The sequence below is a fragment of the Tachypleus tridentatus genome, chromosome 8, assembly GCF_004210375.1.
Source record: "Tachypleus tridentatus isolate NWPU-2018 chromosome 8, ASM421037v1, whole genome shotgun sequence".
Classification (NCBI taxonomy): domain Eukaryota; kingdom Metazoa; phylum Arthropoda; class Merostomata; order Xiphosura; family Limulidae; genus Tachypleus; species Tachypleus tridentatus.
In genome coordinates, this window is record NC_134832.1 from 33572497 (window position 1) to 33589740 (window position 17244).

Here is a 17244-nt window from a genome sequence, read left to right on the forward strand (position 1 = left end):
AACATCCTGAAAATAAAAAAACTAGTTTTGGTGTGATTAGGTGACAGATGGATATAGTGGCTGAAAAAAACTCTTTATAAATACTGTGCAATGAAACAAAATGAATGTTATTTATACTTTGCAACAAGTTAATAACAATTAATTGAAGAACATTTTAGGACCCTATATGATAATAATCACTGTTATTTCAATATATAATTATAAATTTTACTTATTGCTTTCAACGCTAGGTGTCGAAGCTTCAACTTCATAGTATAGTTATGTGGTGTCGGCATGTGATAGATAAAAAATTGTTTATCTTGTATTTTTTGTGTCGCGAAAGTAAAGTTATTTTCTTCTATCGCTAGCGAACACTAAAAAAATTAAAAGTTGTAGAAAAGACCGTTGTTTTTACACATGTTTTAGGTAAGTCTGGCATATTAATATTCAAACCTTATTTTTATTGTTTTCCTACTTTATATTTGCTAAGATCAAATTAATTACTCTTATTTATCACTTCTGATTTCAGTTTCCTGGCGCTAACTAATAGTAGATTTGTTTGTTTTGTATTTCATTTATGATAAATTTATTGAATGTAAAAATCATGCCGGATTTTCATTTCAGCCACTTCTCTGTATTTTAACGCATTATTTTAATACTTTTTTGTAGGGTGGTGAAACGTAATAAATCATTTGAGAACCGTTGTTTAATCTTCCAAAGATAATTTTTACAAACTACGCTTTACATTGCGTTAGCAAACTTTCCCTGGAATAGCACTTTGGTAGACTTTACTAGAAACATGTGCTGTCTACTTAGGCAGATTTTGCTTTTTCCTCCCTTTCTTATTCAGGATACTTCTTTTCGAAGGATATCGTAAGCTAGTACTGATAATCTTATATCGTTAAAATCTCCTTTTGTCAAGACCCCACTACTGTTCAATGTGCTGTTTTATGTTTCACAATGGATAGATAATTTCTCAGTTGTAGGTACCTTTTAGAAAGATTAGTTTTGCTAGCTCCCAGATTAGCAAGAAACAAGTAATTACATTATTATTTTAAAATTGTTTTTGTATTGTTACTTTCAGCTCATGTAGTATATGGTTAAATAGGTCTGTAAGTATAATTTACAAAGATGGGTAATAAATGTAATAGAAGTCATTGTAACTGAAAGCTTTTGCACAAGGTGTTTTTGTTTAATTTGTGAACTGTATGAAAAGTACTAGTACTTATCATATGCTATGCAGCATATTTCCTTTTGTTTTTATTATTTTTTGAGGAATCCATCTTCCTTGGAATCATTGAAAGTCTGGTATAAAAGTAATTTTCTTTAATCCCCAACCTGCCTCTGGTTGTTGCACTGTCTCAAAGACTGTAAACCATGGAGGGGTTGTTAATAAATGAAATATTTGTAGAATTGTCTTTTTTTTTTTTTCCTTCAGTTCTGTAGTTATGGAGTTTTATCAAGTCCTAAAGGTTTCAAGTATCAATTAAATAATTGTTGTTGTTTTTCTTTTTTTTTACAGAATAGTTGGTTTGGTAACAATGGGGCAGTCTAACAGCTTAGACCATCAGGGGATCCCTGTTAGTGAAATAAAGGATGAAGTGTTAAAGCATGCTGCAGTATTGACAAAGATAGCAGTATTATCATATGATAATTTTCTACAAATGGTTAATGAACTAAACAGAATGTAAGTCTGGTAGCACATGTAAAATTGATGCCAGAATAGGTTGATAAAGTGATGGGTGTAATTTTCTGTGATTAAATTTTGTCTTGCTGGTAAGATGTTTTTAATGTGTTTTGTTTGTATATTTGTAGGTATAAAAAACTTTAGACATTTGGTATAAACTGTATGATATTAATAGTTATCAAATATTTCAGGCTTTGGAAGCTATTTTAAACCATTTTTCACTAAAGAGTAAAGATTTTCTAACTTTGTAAAGCACTAGTGAAGTAACAGTATGCAGTTATCATATCTCATTCTCCTATGTTATATTCATATAATAGACAGTTTTCATATTTTTATAGAGTTCTATTCGTAAATTGTCAAGTATATTGAGGTTGTGTGCAAATTTAGCTCGAAGTGTTACTTTTAACCATACTCAGTAAAAAAAGCTAAGTACTGTATCATGCCTCATGTATGTAGTACTGCTCTCTGACAGTCACATGGGACAGAGGTGCTACTTGGTTCTCCTGATCTAACTTTGTGGTTAATCAGAATGGAAACTGTTAGATTAACTTTAAAATTTTCCACCAGATTTCTTTCAATCTCAATAGAATCAAGATTTACTGAAGCCTCACACGTCTTTTTGTTTAAGAACAGTTGAACTAACGTATGTACTTCAACATTGACAACCATCCAACTGTACTAAATAACTGGTTCAGTTCATTTTATTGAAATACAGTTTTATTCATTTATGAAAACTTCCCAACAATACAAGAACTCTATAACTAGGCGGCATGTTATTTTTTGTTTCTTGTCTTGTTCATTCCACTTACATCAAATCACAGCACCTTTTCTTCCATGTACTAGGACTGTGAAAATTCAGTAACTCTTTAACCCTAAACTACAACAATGTTTCACTTAGTCTTATTATACTGGAGAGATATGGGTATTCTATAAAAGGGCAAATGGACTAGTAGAAGTAAACGTGATGTGAAAAAATTGATATAATTAAATTATGAAAGAAAAAGAGAAGCTTAAGTTATTTTCCTCTGGATAATAGGGAACAAAAATAGCTTAACTTTAATGTGTGAAATTGTAAGAGGCTTAAATAGACTGCTTGTTGGAGGTCTAGCTATGATGGAATAATAATGTTTATGTGGGAACTTTGAACAAACCCAATCCTAGAATCATTTGCATCTAGTCAGGGGCCACACAGGGCATGTCCAACCCTTATTTGGAAAAAATGCTTATCAAAAAACTTGCCTTTCAGTTCTTCCATACTCTTGACCTGCCCTCCCTCCACTTTTAGCAAAGTTAGATATATGCATTCTTTTACAGAATTACTATTGTGTTAGAGTTTAAAAGTAATGACATGTCTGATGACAAAGGAGTGACAAACTAAGGGAACGGCATGTCTGGTGGTGATGTTTTTGTGTCAGTTGACCCACTGTCCATTTACTTGTTTCTGTTTGTTAAAATAGTGATTAAGAAACCTGTATATAAAGAATATTGAGTTTTCTAGAGAACTTAGAATGAGTCTTTATGTGCTCAAATATGATATAAAGTAATTTAATGCAAAATAAGTATTCATTTAAATACATTAGTCCAATAACAGTTTTTTATGGAAACATTTTTACTTGTAACATTATTTTGAAAAGGTAGAAAACACAATAAGGGATGTTACAGAAAATTCAACAAGTTGTAGTTCTAACTTTATAAAATTAAGATAACTGATAACTTGTACGTAGTAAGATCTGAGGGGATAATATTACTTTTCCAAACTGTGTTTCAATGAAAACCAGCTTAATTACATCTGCAATTTCTGTGGACCATTAATTATTCAAAAAAGAAATTAAACATAATACAGTGAAAGGCACATTTGGTTTTATAATTAAACTTTCTGTTCTGGCTGTTTATAAAATTGTGTGGGTCAGCAGTTGGAAACCATTAAGTTATGTGATGGGGTTTGTTCAGCATAATTGCTATTTTCTAGTTCAACCTTTGTCTTATACATTTGAGATATGTGCCTGTGATTAAACAACTTGTACTTATTACAAAAATTTATTGTAAAAGTAAAATGATCAAACTTTTGCAGACGAAATTTCATGTTGTACTAACTGTTACAGATGGAAATTATCTTAGTGTTGTTACTTAGAAGTTTGCTATTGCTATTTGGAATTAACCAGTATAGGGAAAATAGGATATTTCAGCTTATATTAATGGATTACATTGTTAGGCTAGAGGACATGCACTTGTTCTGATTTGTTGTCTGACTTGTGTAAGAATTGCGGTGATTTTCAAAATTTTGGTGGAATTATGGATGTGTGTGTGTATAGTTTCTGTTTGAATTGTAAAGTTGATAAATTTTTTCTAACTTTCACAGTTTAGAATTTTTGTACTGCTAATTTGTGTCATTAAAATAATTTTTAAAAATATTTTTACATTAGGAAACTATTGCTGTTTGTTATTAGCAACAGATATTAATTTAATAAGTAGAAGAATTAAATTATTCAAAACTAATAATATGACTTAAAGTCTTTGGTAATGTTGGTCTTTTTATATATGTAACATAAAGTTTGCTGTTTAAAGTTTTAATACATTTGTGGATATACTATTTTTATTTAGATCAGTGTCTCTTCCTGATAAAAGTGGAAAGAAGCTTATTTTCCTTGTGAAGAAAAGAACAGATGCATCAATATTTTGGAAGAGTACAGTACGAATAGCTTGTGTAAGAGTAAGTATCATTGATATACAACCATTGGTAGAATTTGTTGCCTTGAGTATGTATTTCATTTTGTTCAATTTCTCAATGTAACCAAATTTGCTGCATAATCCTTTTAAGCCTATTATTACAGGGCATGGGTCAAAGGATGTGTTGTTGCATTTGTTGACTCTCATTTGACTAATGTTTTATTAATTCGTATCATTAAGCTTGTTCTCTCTCTCGGGTTTGGGTATCACATGTACCCTGGAGGGTTACGTGCTCTTCCTCCTTCCTTTACTTATGTGGTCATGCAGTGTTTAATGGTGTTAGTTTTTGGGTCAGAGTGGGCTGAATTACTCTAACCCTTTTCAGGGCAATGTCCATGTACTAGTACACATATATAAATATTCTATTGCCCTATCAGTAAGATGTATATGTATGTATATTTATTACATTTTATTTATATTTTTATTTTTTATCAAACTGTAGTTTATAATTCAAATTTTCATATTAGACATTACTTAAATTCTTAGTTTAAAAGTAAATATTTAAAATACACATCTAAACTTTGATTTTTTTGTGTGTCACATGGTATGTTGAATGCAACACTGGTTCAAATTAGATGTTCTGTGATGTCAAAATACAAAGTCTATTGTTTTGTATGAATTAGGAACTCAAATTACTGATATTTAAAAAGTAGAATATAAAATGAAAATCTTTTATCTTTTCAATATGATGAGATATCACTAATGTAGTGATTCAAGTACAGTGACCTCCAATGTTTGGAAAGAGACCCTCATATACACTTAATTCTTTATATGACATGTAAATAACCAATTTAAAGCTCGGAATTTTTCACAAGTTGTTTTTCCCAACCATTTTTAATTCAATGACATTGTTTCTTTAGAGACAAACCTTCTTACTGGTAAGTTGAGTCATTTAACCTGGTTTTTTGTTGTTGTTTACTCACATACAGCTCTGTGACAAAATTTGATAAATTACGATAGATTTCTGTGGTATTGGTATAATATGATTTTTTTTGTTATTCAAATATATACGTGTGTGTGTGTGTGTGTCTATGTTCAAAATCTTAAGGCTTAGCAACCTTTGACAAGTAGTAACCAAGTACAGAGATTGTAAATAGTAATAATATTATTATGACATAATTTATTAACATAATTATGTTAATAATATTATGACTGAAATTTGATCATTTTTTACAAAATGCCCATTCACTAAAATACAGCCAAGACAGGTCACTTTGTAAAGACTAAAGATCAGTTTTGTCTTTTGGATGTGGTAACATGAGTGCACACACTCCATGCCATTGTAACTTCTATTTTAGCCATAAGTGACTGAAAGGTCAATATAACTAACAAAAGTAACATATATGTAAATGTATAATATTATGACATTTAAGCTATTTGGATTAAACTTTTGTTTTCAAGTCATAATTTGTAGTAATCATAGAAAGAAAAAAGCATAATTTATCTTCCTAATTTTTACCATGATTATGAGATAAGTCAAATCTATCAAACACCTACAGAAATTCCACTTTAATAGTGAAAATAAAATGTGTACAGAGAATTTTATCTTTTAAGCAATAAAAAGATACAAATTGATAAAAAGTACTTAGTAAGAATTACCATGAACAATTTAATTTATTATCAGATTGAAGTCTTGATGTAAGAATGAGCATTATATTGCAAAGGATCTTAAGAAGTTTTTTTTAATATTTTAATGAAACCCTTGGTTTACAAGCTCTTATCTTTATGAAGGTAGCTGATCAGAATGATATGAAATATACCATGTTTGTGAAGTAGTGCTAGTTTAAAAATGAAATGCAGATTAATCTTGAGGTGTGGTTTGAAAGAAAAGTTTATTGAATTTTTTGTTGACTCAGCTGAGCAGCCTTTAAACTGATTCAAAGGAGAAAACGGTGTACATGAAGCTCGTTGTTAATAATAGATTCCATTTTTTCTTAAATGTAGGTCATTACATCATCTGGGAAGATTGAAACATACAGACTTATGAACCTTAAAGAGTTTCTTCAAGTTTATAAGATGGTGATTTACCATGCCAGTGCAGCTCCACCATCAAATGAACCCATTACAGAAGATGATGGTGGTGCTGCAGGTTGCTCTCTGGATGAAACCTCAGTAAAGGTTCTGGATGTAGAAGACAGTAGACAGTGCTCTGTTCACAAAGAGTTTTTTGATACATCCATTATCTTAGATGGGTGTGTAGAACTACTGGAATTTTTAATTATTTTTCTCTTGTTTGTATTTATGTTGGACCATGTGCAATTTTTATTACCTTTGGTTTGGACTGATTGTAACCCTGTGATTAGTGTACTTAGATTGTGAATCAAAGGCTGTAAAATAATCCTCTGTATTGTAGCTATGATTGTGCAAAAGGAGTCAATTTCCTCAATTCAATTACGTAAGAATATTCTAGTACATTTTAATTGGTTACGAATGCTGTTGAATGTCATATTTTAAAATTTATAGACAGCGAGTTTGATTTAGTTTCAATCTCAAGTAAAGTAAAAATCTTTATACACGTTAATTGTTTTTTTTTTTTAAGTGTTGTTGGTATTAACATGCTTTGTAGTCATATAAACAGTAGATATGATATCTTTCACTGGGATACAGGGCCATGCTATCTCTCTGGTTAACTTGTGCTTAGCATTACTGATGGGGAGTGGAATTCTCCAAAGAAAATAGTATAAGCCAGTAATGTACATTGATCAAAGTGTAAATAGAACTGGACTTCTATTGAAGTTAGGCTTCTAAATTAAACATTTATTGGAATTACTGAGCTTATTTGTTTTATTTTATCTTTTGATTTTACTCTTTTATCATTTATTTTGAAACCTTTAACAACACAATAAGGAAAGTAAAATTAAGTTAGTTTATTTTGAATAACTATAATTTTATATATATTATAATCGTAAATTTTTAAGCAAAAATAAAACATTAAAATTAATGTAATTTTGTTTAACTTTAATGTGTTTTGTTTTGGCTTAAAAATTTATGGTTATAATAATTAATCAGAGGTTGGGATATGCTGTTTATAATGCAGTCCTTACTCATGATTTTGTTCACTTGTTTAACTTCATTTAAATGTATTTATTTAATTTTACTACATATATATAGTTTATTTTATTAAATATTATGTTTTGTATTTTATGATGATAAATACTGTTCTGTAATTGTTAAATAACATTAAGTTGATTTTTTCTGAATCTGGAAAAACTTTACACCTTAAGTATTGGGTATGAACTCCTGAGACCTATACATGTACTATTTATAATTAAACCTCATAAAAGAAAATGACAGGCATTTTAAATTCAATAGACAGAAATTTACATCACACCTGTATATTTTGCAGTTAGTTTAATTATGATGCCTACAAAACAAAATCATACCACACCAACCTGGGAATGTAGTATTAGCCTTGGTGTGAAATCCCTTCTAGTTTGAGTGTTTTTGCAGCAGAACCTTGGCTTGAGGAATTTGGGGAGTTATTTGGGTGTGTGTATATCCACTTTTATTTGAAAATGTCTGTCACATGAAGATATATTGTTGTTTCTGTATTCCTTGTATGGGTCTTTGGTTAAAGTTATGGGGAATGTCTTTCATTCTTTTACCAAGGCAATTTGTAGTTGATCTTAATTTTTGGGGAGGGGGGTGGGGTGTAAGAAGGTGTGAGAGACAGCTCCAAAGTTTTCCTTTGATGTACTTTATAAGGTTAAGGAATGGGGATAGTGCCATATTCACAATAATTAATAAAATATGATAGCTCCAGCAGAATCTTAAAGATGCACAAATCAGTATTCCCATCGGAGGAGACAATTCTCAGCACATTCAAGGAGCCAACCTGAATCTTTCATGACCCTCTAATGTACAGTTGTCGTAATACTTTCCAGTTTCTATCTTTGACTTCTTCAAAAGTTGTCATTTTGGTAGGGCTGTACTTAATTGCAGTGCAGCTAAACATAATTGGTGTAGGGTAGCATTTGCTTTAATGAATTGTGGCCTGTATGTCTATAAGAATAGTGACTTGAATTATATAAAAAGATAAAGAGTACTTGGAATATTTCTATGTTAGAGAGGAGGTTCTGGATTCACTGTTATGTTTGCAATTGTATTGGACCCAATTAAATTTCTTTTGGTCAACCTACTCTGAACAGGAAATGGCTGTGAGAATAGACCAGTGAAATTTTTCATAGAATAATTAGAACTCATTGTGACCTTTGAAATATTGGGGTCAAGTCTTAGGGATGGTTTATGCATATACCTCACCTAACAGGTATCTACAGTCAACTGAGAAATACTGTGTTGAAGAAACTGACCATATGAGTTGGGCCTTCTTGCAACTTCAGTTGAAAATAAACATTTGGAAAATTCTCTAAGTTTCTGCTCTTTAATATTGTATTTCAAAAGTTGCAGCATATTATCATTAGTAGGAAAATCTTTAAAAATAAAATGATGTTTAAGATTGTTAAATTTACATGAAATACAACTGCCAAATCTAATGTGAGATTAATCTGACAGCTAGTATTTTCTAAGATAAAGAACAAACTTCATTTACTTTACTTATTTCTGTGTACAACTTATTTATTTGCAATTTTAATTTCTGGAATATATTAATTTTCATTTCATACTTTGTCCCTTTTTGGTGATATTCAAAATGCAAATGAATAAATAGAGCAACATTGTGAAATATTTTAAAGATAATGCATTTTTGTATCAGTATGAATATTGAAAATCATGTACATATTAATCAGGATTCTGGTTAATTTTGGTCCTGTTAGAAAGTATATTTAGTCACCAATAGCCACATCATTTTCTACAATTTAAAAGCACATTGAGGTGTAATAACAAGTGATTTATTAATAAAAACTTAACTTGTGATAACATTATTACATGGTTAGCTAATTATATGGCTAGAGTTGGTTTGTTAGCAGTTGTAAAATGACATGTATGTTACTCTAATTCCTTTATATATCTGAGTGTTTATGTTTTGAAGTTCTATCTTTTTACTTCTATTTTAGTATTAGTGTTGTGAAAGATATGGCTACAGATCTAGATGAGTGTTGTATATGTATGGAGAGAAAACCTGAGACTACCTTACCCTGTGCTCATAGTTACTGTATGAAATGTATAGATGAATGGTAAGTTATATTAGTGGACTTATTTTGTAATTATAAAGAAAAGTTTCTGTGAAGTAATAAAGAGGAGCAATTGTTGGAGATTCCAGAAAAAAAAAAAAAACTTAAGGTTTAGGTTCCAACTTTGTTATATGTTTATATGTATTTATTATAAACTACATGTAAGAGGATCTTTTTCCTTAGTTTTATTTGTTGTCTTTTATATTTTAAAAACTATCAGAAGTACATGGAAATATTTGAAGGAAAAAAAATGAAAATATAAAATTTCTATATGAGGTCTGAGTTTTTTTTGTATAATCAATTTTGAAAAAAGATAAACATAGTAAATGTAACATGTACTACAACTTCTCTATAAATGAGTTATTAATGAACTGTGTATTATTTGATTTTGATATCTCAGTATTCTACTGTATCTTTCTTCACTGTAGCTCATTTTCAATACTTAATATTTTCAATACTTTTTTTTCCAGCACTTATTACCAGGCAGATATTATTTTATTTCATCTTTTACCAGTTCATTTTATAGTTTTATATTATGTAAAGCTCTTTTATTGTATGATTGTAGTAACATTGTGTTTGTATTGCAAACTATCATTGATAGGAAAACAAAGAATGATTAGCAAGCTTAAAGGAAAATGCCATTTTTTTACTGGTTTTTGCAACAAGTAGGATTACTCAAAATGAACTTTTCTTTAAACCATTTCACAATTCTTTAGCTGGACTTTGATTTTAACAAAACAGTGTTTTTTGTTGTTTTCTCTGCACCAATGTGAAGTTGTTGAAATTAATTTAGGCTTGGTTTGGCCTAGTCATAAGCATGCCCAATGGTGGATCATAATGTCTATGATTCATATCTCACTGTAGTAATAAAATATTGCATCCCAAACTTTAGGGCTGTGGATGCATTATAAGAGGACCAGTTAAATCCCACTAGAGTAGCCCAAGAGCTGGCAGTGGATGGTATTCTCTGTCAGCCTTCCATGTTGTCTGTCAATTCAAAATTGCAGGAAAAGTGTCCAGATAGCTCTTATGTAGCTTTGCACAAATATCTGAAACAAAATAATTGCTATTAATATAACATAAAATAATAATTTTTAATTATCACATGAAAATTCAAAATGTAAATTTAAATAGTTGGCAGAAGTATCTGCTTCAAGGAAAACATTAATGGGTAAACAACAAAACTGCATTTATTTTCCAAATACTCTTTTAAAAAAAACTTCAAATTCCATGAAATGAAGAAATTAAAAAATGTCTAATTTTTACTGGTATTTTGTGTTTGGGAACAGCTATTTGTTGGTCTAAACATGAACAGAAATTTGTGAAAATAAAATCAGTTTAGTGCAAAAGACAACTGACATTTTATATTTTATAAAGAATCCATTTAACAAATCTTTTTTTAGATGCACACTTAAATGTAGACAAAATCCTTTTTGGCCCAGCAGTAACCCTCAGGGCTGTAATTGAGAATTCTCTGCTCGATCTCTGTGGTGGAAACAGAGTAGATACTGTTTGTGCAACTTTGTCGTAAAACATTAACATTAATTATATTAATTCTTGAAAAGTATATATTTTGGTCATTATCTATTATAATAATACTCGGTTTTTGTCTGTCCTGAAAATGCACACACATACACACCTTCCTGCCTGAATGTGCATTTTTGTGCACTTCGTTTCAATGGATGTGAACAAAAGCCAGATGTAAATATATATCAGTAGAGATTTTGTGCAACATTAAAACTTATCAAAGTTTTTTAAATCTAATGTGAGGTCATATGATAACATAAGTTTATTTATTAATAAAATTAAGTGCTATAAAGTTTAGCCATTATGAAACTGAAGGAAACAGTTTATTAAAGTAATATAATTTTTTAATATTATAAAAACAAAAAATAAAATGAAATTGAGCAAAAGCCAATCTAGTTGTGATACAACCTGCCAACAGTTCATTAAAGTAATAAAATGATCTAAAATAAATAATAAAACATAATTGAACAAAAGTCAATCTAGGTGTAATATGTGTTTCTATTTGCTAAAAACATTATTTAGTATTGCATTATCTCACTTATCAATCTCAGTGCCCTGAAGCAGTGTGTTTCTTCCCATGCCTGTCTTGTGTACCTCAGTGTGTGTCAGTGAATGCTACTACTTATGTTTGAGTTCATAGCTATTCCTAGTTATTTCAGGACGAGGGAAGGAGAGAAAAGTTGACTCTGAATACTCGTTTTTTTCTAGAACAGTGGAGTGTGGACTACTTCGTTATTGAATCGTGTAACAAAAAAAACGTGCTTAATATGCAATGAAACTATTGCAGTGCTAAAAGAATACAACATTACCAAACCAAACACTTGTCAAACTATTTTCAGTTCATGGGAAAGCCACATTTTGACAAATATGAAACCTTGTAACATAACTTATTGTCACAACAGTTTTATATTTAAGAGGAAGAAAGCTGAGAATGAAGCCAAAACAAGAACAAGTTTCCTAGTGGCACATTTGTTAGCCAAGTGAGAAAAAGCACTTGCCTATAGTGAGCTAATTAAATAATGTATGCATGAAGTAACCAAAGAAATGCACCCAGAAAAAGTAGACTTATTTAAGACTATTAGCCTTTCGGTGAATACAGTTGCTTGTAGGTCGAGGACATTGGAAGCAATATTGTGTGTCATTTGAATGACAAGGCCAAATAGTTTGAGTGCTTTTCCATTGCACTTATTGAGTGAAGAGCTGTGCCCAACACTTTACAGTTGCTGTTTATTCATGGAGTCAATATTAATTTTGAAGTCACTGAAGAATTAGCTTTTGTGCACAGTATGCATGGAACAACCACAGGTGAGGACATTTTCAAATTGGTGGAAAATTCACTAATGCAGTACAACCTGGAATGGAAATGGCTGAAGCATCTTATAACAGATGGTGGTAAAAATGTGTGGTGCAGGAAGAGGTTTAGTTGAGCAAATTTACAAAGCTCTTGAAAGTGCAGGTTGTTCCAAGTCTATGGTTCTTCACTGCATTATTCATCAGCAGGCACTGTGTGGAAAATATCTGAATCTTTCATATGTCATGAAACGTGTAGTTTTAACTGTGAACTTCATTTGATCTTGTGGGCTCAACCATTATCAATTCTGTGAATTTTTGGTGGAAATAGAAGCAACATATCTCACCTTGCCATACCACACTTAATATCAGTGGCTTAACTGTGGGAAGGTTATGTTGTGTTTTTTTTAGCTTAGAAGTGAGATTGAACTTTTCTTAAATGAAAAGAACTGTCCTCAACTGCTACTCAAAAACAGTGAATGGCTTGGGAAATTCGGTTTTCTGCAGACTCCATGTACATGAATGAATTCAATCTTAGGTTACAAAGCAAAACCATGCTTATCTGTGATATGTTCACTGAGGTGAAAGCATTTTGGTAAAAACTAATTATTTTTGAGTCTCAGTTAACGAGGAGTTGCTTCACACACTTTCAAAGTTGTGAAAAGTTCAAGCAAGAAGCAGGATCCCCATTCCCATGCAGGTTTGCTCAAGATATCCTTTCTGACATGAAACTACAGTTCAATGAGTATTTTTCTGATCTTGATGCAAGTGCTACAGAAATAAGAATCTTCCAAAATCCATTTGATTGTGTTATTGATGAACTGCTACCTGAAGTTCAAATGGAAGTGACTGGTGTGCAATTCAATGACATGTTGAAGGACAAATACAAATAAGGGAAATTAACAATTCTATAAATGCCTTCCAAGTGATTAATATGTTCATTTACAAACACTTTGCTCGTGGATTCATTTTAGTTCTTGGCACTACCTATTTCTGTGAAGAGAAAATTTCTAAGATCAGTTACAGATCAGCCATATCTAATGAGCATTTGTAATCACTTTTGTTGATAGTGAGCACTAACTTTGAATTTTGTCAGAAAAACACCAGTTTCATGCTTTTCACTAATGCTAAAAATATGATTTTGCATCTTAAATATTTTCCATATGTGCTCTTATGAGAAATAAATTAGTGATGTTGCATTCTGATCATGTATACATCCCTACTTAATTTTACCATGACTCCTCTGACCCACAAAGCATAAAAACATCTATCTCCTGGTTTGGAGACCCCTGGATTAGTGTCTCAAGTTTCTGGTGAGCTCTGTTAACTAGCTCCCTTCCCCTTTTGTTTGACACTGTAGATTGACAGAGCAGTTAGCATTGAACATATGTCCAAAACCAATTGATTTAAAGGTTTATTCAGTTAATATTTTTTTGCAGGCTTACAAAACATTTTTATCATGTATTACCAGAAGTGAAACTGTTTTATTAATCCAGTAATTAGCAAACTTTTTAATATAGAAACCCCAAAACTTGTACGATTCTCATGAAGAATTGGAAAGATGGGATGATAAGCTATTTTTTCAGAATATGGTATATTTTGTATATACCGTATTTTCCGCCTAATAAGCCGAATTTCTGGCCCTAAATTTTGGACCTGATTTTTGGGGGTCAGCTTATTGGCCGATCACTCCTTTCGGAAATTTCTTCTTCTTAGGAAATGTTTTTCTTTTGAAAATTACCATAGGCAGTAATTTTGTCCCATCAGCAAAGCACGTTAAGACTACAGTGAAACGTTGTTTCTGGAATTTCATTGGTGACCTAATTACAGTGAGTGGAGCCAATAACGAATGACATATTGATTCCATCTCTGTCTCAATACGACACGTTCTGCTTTACTACAGAACGCCAATGATCACACACAACATGCATGCTGACGCTGAAACGAGACTAAGAAATCATTTTGAAGAAACTTGTCGCTTCTTAAAAATGGCTTTGGCTTATTGGGCAGTAATAAGCAAAAACCCTCATTTTCAGAGCTGAAAATTGGCCTCGGCTTATTTGGCGATTCAGCTTATTAACCGGAAAATACCGTATATCATTATAGGCAAAATTCTTGTGTACAATTTCAGGACCTCCTCCTAGGTTTAGCCATCAAAACAACTATTATGAGGACTTCACGATTTTTTTCTACAGGAATGTTTCACACAACACTTGCCCATTATGTCGAGAGAAATTGGAAAGCACAGATGAATCATGGGTAATATTTGATGCTCCTGACTCTAAGGAAGTACAACAAGAGTTGGAACAGACTTTGTTATACATTTCAGAAGAAAAGTCAAGAGATGCTTAACTGATATGTGAAGTATGTGATTTGCTGTATGAGATTTGTGTGTTAGACAATTATATGTATACTGTAATACCCATTTAACATTTAGTAAGGGTTTTTGAGAACAAAGCTCTAAACGCCCTTGATGTCGAGAAACCCACCTGAAATAAAACTACTCGAAACAGCTGGTGCAGGTATTAAACTCTTTTATTGATAAGGAGAGAACAACGTTTTGACCTTCCTAGATCATCATCTTCAGGTAAGAAAGAGAGTTTACAACTGATCATTGCTGGACACGTTTTATGGACAGGAATATAAAGGGGTGCATTTATACTCTCGTCCCTAAGACTTGTCCAGCAAAGGTCAGTTGTAAACTCTCTCTTTCTTAGCCTAGAGATGATCTAGGAAGGTCGACGCTGTTTGCTCCTTATCAATAAAAGTGTTAATACCCATATCAGCTGTTTTCAGATACAAAGGTCTAAACAGGGTCACTTTAACATTAAATATAGGGAGATATATGGCATTGTTTCTTACCTGTGAATTGTGCTAAAGTAGTTATTAATTTAAATGAACACACACAGTCTTAAAAAAACAAACTTGTCAAATTAGTGTTGATTCAAAAACTGGCCCAAACCCAACATGGATGACAGCAGGCAGGTGAGGCAGTGGACATCATTTAGCTCTTTATAATATTAGAAAAAAGTCAAATATTCCTCAGTGTAAAAATTGTGGCATTATTTCACTACACATCTCCTCTGTTCTGTTTTTTCATCACCCCTCCAGTAAGTATGAAATTTAACATAAATTAATATATTATCATTACTTGAAAAAAGCATTTTTATTAGCCTTCAATCTCGTTTGATTACAAAGCCATGGAATAGAAAATCAGACCCCTCCTGCCACACCCATCTGTTAACCAGGTCTCAAGGAGAGGAGTTCTCTATAATGGATCAGCTTAAAGCAGGGTCTTGTTGTAGTTGTGTACATTGCATTAACATATTTTCCTTATGTGTTAACATACTGTACATCATAAGTGTTTAACAGGAAAAATTTTATTGTTTGGTCATGTAGTAATTTGTTCAGAATATTTGTAATACAGTTTTAATGTTGTGGAGTCTTTCGTGATGGTCACTTGACAAATAATGTTTCATAATACCTCTTTAAAACCTGTGCACTCTCAAAGAGGGGTTGGGATTATAACAAAGTGCATATTTTGTGCACTAATGAAAATGGTGAATGCCTCTTTTTCCCATTAAACTTCAGCCCCACGTTAACAATAAAAAGTATAATTCTCTAATTAAAAATTATTTAGCAGTTTAGTTTTTATAAAGAATTTTTAAGATAACAGGTAAGAATTTTACAATTTCCCAAAGTTACTTAACATTACAGGGCACACTGTGACTGAAAACAATTGTTAGGTTTCATATATGAATTTTAACATGAATACGAAAAAATCTTTAACCTGCAATTAAAGAAACTATAATGGGTCAGGGATACCTTGATGGTATGCTTCTGTATTGCAACCTGAAGTGTTACAGTAGTTTGCTGAAAAAAATTCAATTGATGAAAGTAAAACGTGTACAGGCGAGTCATTACTTGAGCAGTGATGACAATTTTTATTCATTTTATTGTACTTCTGCTGGAAGTAAAACAATGAGTTATAAGTTGATCATTGTAAAATAGCATCATAAAAAATATTGAACATTTGAAATAATTAAAATGCTAAGATACGGCCACATGTTAGGTCTTGAGCTTTCAAAGTTGGTGAGCTAGGCTCAGATCTGTCAGATATCATAAAATACTCTATACATTTTAGTTTATTTGAATGATGTAACCTCTTCAACAGGGGAGGGTGTGTGACCAAGTGCTATCTTACCTATTTGTGTAATTCAAAGGGCATGTACGTGTCCTAGTGATTAGCAAGCTCAACCATAAATCTGAGATTCCATAATTCATAGCTTGTCTCTGCCATGAATAGCAATCAAGCTCTGCACTGTGGTGTGGGGCCAGGGGTTGTTACAAAAATGTAGTTTAAATCCTACTAGTTTAGTAGCCCAGGAGATGGCAGCAGTTGATGTTCATTAGTTCTCTATTACTTCATAATAAGGAATGGCTTTTACTGGTAGCCTCTGAATAGCTTTATATGAAATTCAACAAAAAATGACAGCCGAAAGCTGCAGTAGCTTTGCTACTGTGAAAATAACATTGTGAAAAATATCTATCGAGGCTTTCAAGCTCATGTTGCAAGATATAGCTAAAACTGTTCAGATCCATATAACCTGATATTTGGCAAGTGCTTGTTAGTACAAAGTTTCACAGAGATAATGTTTATAAAACTGGTAAATAGCAGTGTAAATTATCTGTCAGAACAATTTCTATAAGTCATGGTTAAAAAAGTTTCATGTGAGCTGTTCTCAAATAGTGGTATCACATAGTTTAAATAGCCTATCAGTTTGTCTTCGAAATTGTGTAGTTAGTCTATTTGAAATCTGGTCTGTTTAATAATTTTAAATCTGTTTTGTAAATTGTTGAAATTTTGAATGCCTGATTAAATTTAATAAAAGGTATCAGTAATCA

The 17244-nt window shown here is 31.5% G+C and overlaps 1 protein-coding gene across 1 annotated transcript; it reads left to right on the forward strand.

Annotated features, from left to right (window-relative positions):
* Positions 1 to 202: 202 nt before the first annotated feature.
* Positions 203 to 17244, forward strand: LOC143222129 (RING finger protein 141-like). The gene is made up of 6 exons (XM_076448128.1): positions 203 to 405; positions 1502 to 1666; positions 4268 to 4376; positions 6338 to 6585; positions 9406 to 9525; positions 14535 to 17244. The coding sequence occupies exons 2-6, from the start codon at positions 1521 to 1523 to the stop codon at positions 14689 to 14691; spliced, it is 780 nt and encodes a 259-aa protein (XP_076304243.1). The 5' UTR covers positions 203 to 405; positions 1502 to 1520; the 3' UTR covers positions 14692 to 17244.

Excerpts from the sequence above, each read along its gene's own strand:
- LOC143222129 (XM_076448128.1), top strand. The coding sequence starts at position 1,521 with ATGGGGCAGTCTAACAGCTTAGACCATCAGGGGATCCCTGTTAGTGAA. Across the intron at positions 1,667-4,267 it reads GTTAATGAACTAAACAGAAT|ATCAGTGTCTCTTCCTGATA; the intron begins GTAAGTCTGGTA and ends ATTTTTATTTAG. Across the intron at positions 4,377-6,337 it reads TACGAATAGCTTGTGTAAGA|GTCATTACATCATCTGGGAA; the intron begins GTAAGTATCATT and ends TCTTAAATGTAG.